This window comes from Elephantulus edwardii, unplaced genomic scaffold (genome assembly GCF_000299155.1).
Source record: "Elephantulus edwardii isolate Elephantulus edwardi_28Jun2011 unplaced genomic scaffold, EleEdw1.0 scaffold00049, whole genome shotgun sequence".
Lineage (NCBI taxonomy): Eukaryota > Metazoa > Chordata > Mammalia > Macroscelidea > Macroscelididae > Elephantulus > Elephantulus edwardii.
The window spans coordinates 11,074,781-11,080,539 of record NW_006399799.1 but is presented as its reverse complement, the minus strand read 5'-3'; the positions used below and the strand labels follow the sequence as shown (position 1 = coordinate 11,080,539).

General features: G+C 44.2%; 1 protein-coding gene across 1 annotated transcript in view; it reads left to right on the top strand.

Moving 5' to 3' along the window:
• Positions 1 to 5,135, top strand: part of PABPC4 (poly(A) binding protein, cytoplasmic 4 (inducible form)) — a 13,915-nt gene extending 8,780 nt beyond the window's left edge. The window contains 10 exon segments of the mRNA XM_006903758.1: positions 338 to 479; positions 482 to 609; positions 887 to 974; positions 1,147 to 1,266; positions 1,712 to 1,798; positions 1,892 to 2,019; positions 2,884 to 2,977; positions 3,104 to 3,234; positions 3,470 to 3,571; positions 4,852 to 5,135. Coding sequence (XP_006903820.1) covers positions 338 to 479; positions 482 to 609; positions 887 to 974; positions 1,147 to 1,266; positions 1,712 to 1,798; positions 1,892 to 2,019; positions 2,884 to 2,977; positions 3,104 to 3,234; positions 3,470 to 3,559 — 1,008 coding nt within the window. The 3' untranslated portion in view covers positions 3,560 to 3,571; positions 4,852 to 5,135.
• The last annotated feature ends 624 nt before the right edge of the window (positions 5,136 to 5,759 follow it).

The following is a 5,759-nucleotide window of genomic DNA, read 5'->3' as shown; positions in this document are numbered from 1 at the left end:
ACTCCAGAGTTGCCCACCTTTTAGCAGCACAGCTCCGTACAGACTTATACCAGAGCTCTTGCTATTTCAGAAACAGCTGGAAAAGCTTTGACCAAGGTCTAAGTAGATGAATTCTAAAAGTTGTTGGACTTTCTTGTCATGATGTTTTGTCACTAAACCATATTACAGCATCTCAGAAATTTAGAATCACTAGCCCTCAGAGGTTGTGACCCAACTGAGAATCCCTAACTTAGTCATGAGTTAATGCTTAAATAGAACCCAAATTTTCTAGCTCTTCTGAAATACCTGCCTTTCCAATCCCCAGCGCATAAACTGAAATAGCTTTCTTGTTTTGTAGGTGATGCTAGAGGATGGGAGAAGCAAAGGGTTTGGCTTTGTTTGCTTCTCATCTCCCGAAGAGGCAACCAAAGCAGTCACGGAGATGAACGGACGCATTGTGGGCTCTAAGCCACTGTATGTTGCTCTGGCCCAGAGGAAAGAAAAAGAAAGGCTCACTTGACCAACCAGTATATGCAGCGGGTGGCAGGAATGAGAGCTCTCCCTGCCAATGCCATCTTAAATCAGTTTCAGCCTACAGCTGGGGGCTACTTTGTGCCTGCAGTTCCACAGGTGGGTCTGCTGGGTGCTTGTGTCTGTTGGGGGTCTCCCATTGCCAGCTGCTCTTGGAGCTTGCAGTCATGATGAAGAGGGTTGGGTTTATTGGATGTTTGTACCCTCAGCACAGACCTTGAGGTTGTCTCACACATTGTCAGAATAAGACATTCTTCTCTAGCTGACCCCTAGCTTTTCTTAGAGAGCTGTTCTGAATAACTTGGTGGTGAGATGAGATAATGTTCTTTTGAGTTCAGATTTTTAAAAAGGGCTTAGATGATGTTCTGTGTTCCAGGCTCAGGGAAGACCTCCTTATTACACGCCAAACCAGCTAGCACAGATGAGACCTAATCCACGCTGGCAGCAAGGTGGGAGACCTCAAGGTAGGTGGGGGGGACAATGCACCCAGGATGTATTCTCTAATATCCTGGTTTCCTCTGCCTTTCCTGCATGCACCTTTGTAGAGAGGTTTTTAAAAAGGAAAATATCTAGGTCTTTTGGCAGAAGTCCGTTAACTGTCACTGATGTGCAGTTTTGTTTTGTTTTGTTCGCTAGGCTTCCAAGGAATGCCAAGTGCTGTACGCCAGTCTGGGCCACGTCCAGCTCTTCGCCATCTGGCTCCAACTGGTAATGCTCCGGCCTCTCGTGGCCTCCCTACTACCACTCAGAGAGTCGGTGAGCAAACTGGCCTTGAGAAGCATTGCCCGGGGAGGGATCAGGCTGAGTAGGCTTGGCCTAGTCAGTGTTTCCAGTCCTGGTTCTGTAGCTTTAGTTGTGTACATAGGTAGTTTAGATGAAGAAAAATTCTAGGTGTGTTGTGTTTTTTGTGCCCATTGGTGACTGTCATATAAAAAGGTAAATTAAAGAGGTTTGCTAGCTGGACGACTGCGGGACGCAGCCTATTCTTTCACAAGGTACAAGGACATGGATGCTTTTACAGACTGTCGTGTTTTCTGAGCTGTGGAAAGAGTTGTATGTTACTGGTTGGCTTTTCCAAGTAGCAGTAGTGGTCCCTCTGTGTGATGTCTAGTGAATATACTTTGGAATTGCTCCTTCCGTGGGACGTGGCCAGTTGGACATTTGCTGCCAACACTGATGTGCATTTGCTGGTCTGTTGTAGGGTCTGAGTGCCCGGACCGCTTGGCTATGGACTTTGGTGGGGCTGGTGCCGCCCAGCAAGGGCTGACTGACAGCTGCCAGTCTGGAGGTGGTATTGGATGCACACAGATGGGGAAAGATGGGATTTTACGGGTCTTTGCTCAGAATGATGGGCTTTAATTTTATTTGCTTTTCCCCTCAGGTGTACCCACAGCTGTGCAGAACCTAGCACCTCGGGCTGCCGTAGCTGCTGCGGCTCCTCGGGCTGTGGCACCATACAAATATGCCTCCAATGTCCGCAGCCCTCATCCTGTGCTGCAGCCTCTACAGGTGAGGTCTCCCACAGACTACCACCAGGGTTTTTCCTGCTCCTATTAGATGGAAGACTACTTTCCTTCAGCAGATATTTGTTACCTGCTATGTGTTAGGGTATTTAACCCTGCAGTGATTAATCAAATGTTGTCTGAGAGAGAGAAGGGCTTAAAAAGAAAGACAAATTGTACTAAGTGTTCCGATGCTTCCTGCCTTCTTTTCTTTTGGGGGGCGGGGTTGTACCATCAAATCAGATCTGACTGGCACAGGAGGAGATTGTCCCGCCTCTTCCAGCAGAGCATCTGGAGCCACACACCTCTGGGATTGTAGTACAGCTTCTTGCTACTAGGCCATCAGAGCTCACCCCTTTTTATTTTTATGATATTATATATACTCCACTCTGAGGTCATATCCATTGTCCTATATGATCCTTAGCTCCCCTGTAGGATGGCAGGTATAATAAGGCAGGAAGGAACTTGATCTGCAAGAGTTTTAGCTTAAGATCTTAGGCTTTCTAAACTGGAACTTCCTGCAGCCTGACAGAAAGGCCTGTACAACAAGTTCAAGAAGGCTTCAAATTCTTTCATTATTTTGGGTAAATTAAGTTTGTGTCAGAATTCTTGGCTGTCATTGTAGGTTTATTATTGTCATTTCACCTTCCTTGTAATGTCATACCATTTGATCGTAATTGTGTTGATTTTATGCTGCTTCATATCCTTTGTATTCCTCAGTCCCTAAAAACTAAAGTTAGTTCTTTGCTCTCAAAAATGCCACATAATAACCATTCAGAGTTGAAAGTTTGGATGGCCTGTGTTGACCTCCACCATTGTGAACAAGAGTTTTGTGTCCTTTGTTGCTAACCTGCTTCCCTTCTGGTTCAAGCCCCCACAGGCTGCAGTCCATGTTCAGGGTCAGGAGCCCCTAACTGCCTCAATGCTGGCTGCAGCACCCCCACAAGAACAGAAGCAGATGCTGGGTGAGTGACCCATTTTTTTGTGTAAGAGGGGCCCAAACTTGATATTGACCTGCACTTTAGCTAGCAATCAGTTCTTTGCTCTGATGAGATCTGAGTTTGTTTTTAATGTAAATCTCCTTCCCATAGGAGAACGTCTGTTCCCACTCATCCAATCAATGCATTCAACCCTAGCTGGAAAGATTACAGGGATGTTGCTGGAGATAGACAACTCTGAGCTGCTGCACATGCTAGAGTCACACGAGTCTCTCCGCTCCAAGGTGAGCAGGTTCTTGGGCTCAGAGGGTATCTGTTGGCCCCACTCAGGAGGATAAGGGGCACTGAGAGTCAGAGAGGAATATCCTCCTTCCTAGTGATTTGGGTCCTGCTTTTTTTGTGGGTGCTTGAGAAATGAGTCTCCAAATCTCTAGGGTCATCTTTCTACTCAATTCTTGACCCTGTGCCTGGTTATCGGGAGCTCTCTTAAAATCACCTACCCACTGGGATTTCTCACAGGTGGATGAAGCTGTGGCGGTTCTACAGGCTCATCATGCCAAGAAAGAAGCTGCCCAGAAGGTGGGCGCTGTTGCTGCTGCTACCTCTTAGACAAGGAAAAACGTATGTTTAACTGTTCTCACTCACTGAAATGGTTTTGATTTGAGATCAACATTTTTTTTAAAAATTGTTTTTGAGAGTGTGTGTGAGTGTGTGTGTGTGTGTGTGTGTGTGTGTGTGTGTACTGTTAAATTGTATCTGGTACAGGAGGAGTTTGTCCCTCCTTCTCCAGCGAAGTATCTGGTGGATTCAAACCATGCACCTCTGGGATTGCAGTGCAGCTTCTTGAGATCAACTTTCTAAGAGTCTAAGAGTTTTTATATAAGAGCCATTTGTAACCTGGGTAGACTGTCACCTGGGATTTTTTCCTGTTGCCTGGATGAGATACTGTAGAGAAAAGAGGGTAGAGCTCATTTTATGACTCCTAAGGAACAAACCAACATGCTTTCTCCATAAAGATCTGGTCAGATCCTTCTCAAGGATGACCTTGTTGGGCTAGAAAAGCATTGAGTCCTAAAGGTTTCTCTTATACACATATCACAGAGCCTGCATGAGTATTACTTTCTGGGGTTTTCCTGAGACTGTTGAGGTTGGCTTAGCTCTGGGAACACAAGTTACAGGATATGGTCCAGTTTGAGTTTACAAACTGGGATTTGTGAGCACGTCTGCTGAGGCTTGGCTGACTGAGTTGAGCTAGGGATTCTGGGTGCTTTCAGATGGCAAGAGAACGGAACTGAATGCACAAAGCAAAGAAAAAGCCAGAGCTGGTATAGAGGGTAGGTTCAGCATGGCTCTGTCTTAAAGGCCTAAGTGAGAAAACCATAGAGGTGCTCAGTGCAGAAGGGTGGGGTGGGGTGTTACCTGGGGTATCTAGATAATGATTCTCTTACTACTACCCTGCAGTGGGCATGTGACAATGTCTGGAGACTTTAGTTGTCACAACTGGGCATACGTTACTGACATCTAGCAGATGGAAGCAGGGATGCTACTTAAAAAGTATGCAAGACACCTTTCCACGACAGATTTATTATCTATCAGGATGAAGTATGTCAGTAGCATATGGAGGTTCACATATCCTGCTCTTGGGGGAGGGGAATACCTTCTTTTTTCAGCTTGTCACAAAAGTTGGGTTTTCTCCAGTTTTATGATGCCAACACAAAGGCAAGTGGTTGGAATCCACCAGCTGCTCCTTGGGAGAAAGATTGACAGTTTCCTCTGTTATTTACAACTTCTGAATCTACTAAAGAGCTATGAGTTGGTTCTGACTTGGTAACAATGAGAGAGCAGTCATGTTAATTATGTATGTATCGTGCTTTCCCCCCCCCCCCTTTTTTTCATTTCAGGATTCAAAAGCCAAATAACTCCCTTCTGGATTTCAGCTCAGATGAAGACTTCCTCGCTTGTCCTATGGACCTCAACATCAAGAACTACAAATTGCAAGTTTAATAGGTCATTTTGTATCAAAAGGTCAATTATGAAACATCTAGAATTTTTCAATTATATAACTATTGTCTGGGTTCTGCTGTAGCCCAGGAAAATTTTTTTTCTATTGTGGGTTTTGGTTTTTCCACCCCCCAAAAAAGTGATTTTATTTGATGTACCCAAATCTTAATAAAAAAGAAAAATCCATAAACTGGCTAAGTAAATCTCTTTAAGCTCATTAAGAAATTTTAGAAATATCAATATGGTCAAATTAATTTCTCTTAACAGAGTTTAGGAAATATCACACTAGCAAAATTCACTTAAAGATTATCCAGAAAAGACATCAACAGTATGTTGACAGAACTACCAGAAATACAGGCTGGGTTTAGAAGAGGTCATGGCACCACAGACATTATTGCCAATGTCAGATGGATCTTGTCTGTTTCATTAACTATGCAAAAACATTTGTGTGGATCACAATAAATTGAAGAAAATGGTAATCTCAGACCACTTGATCATGCTTATATGAAACATATATTTGGACCAAGAAGTAGTCCTCAGAACAGGAAGGAAATACCGCATGGTTCAAAATCAGGAAAGGAAAAAAAAAAAAATCAGGAAAGGAGTGCGTCGGGTGCATCTTGTCCCCATACCTTTTCAATCTATGCAGAACAGGTCATTTGGGAAGCAGGGCTTTATGAGGAGGAATGTGGCATCAGGATTGGAAGATTCATTCACAACCTACAATATGCAGATAATATAACCTGCTGAAACAGGTTGAAGCACTTGCTGCAAAAGGTTGAGGACTGTAGTCTTCAAAGATTCTCAC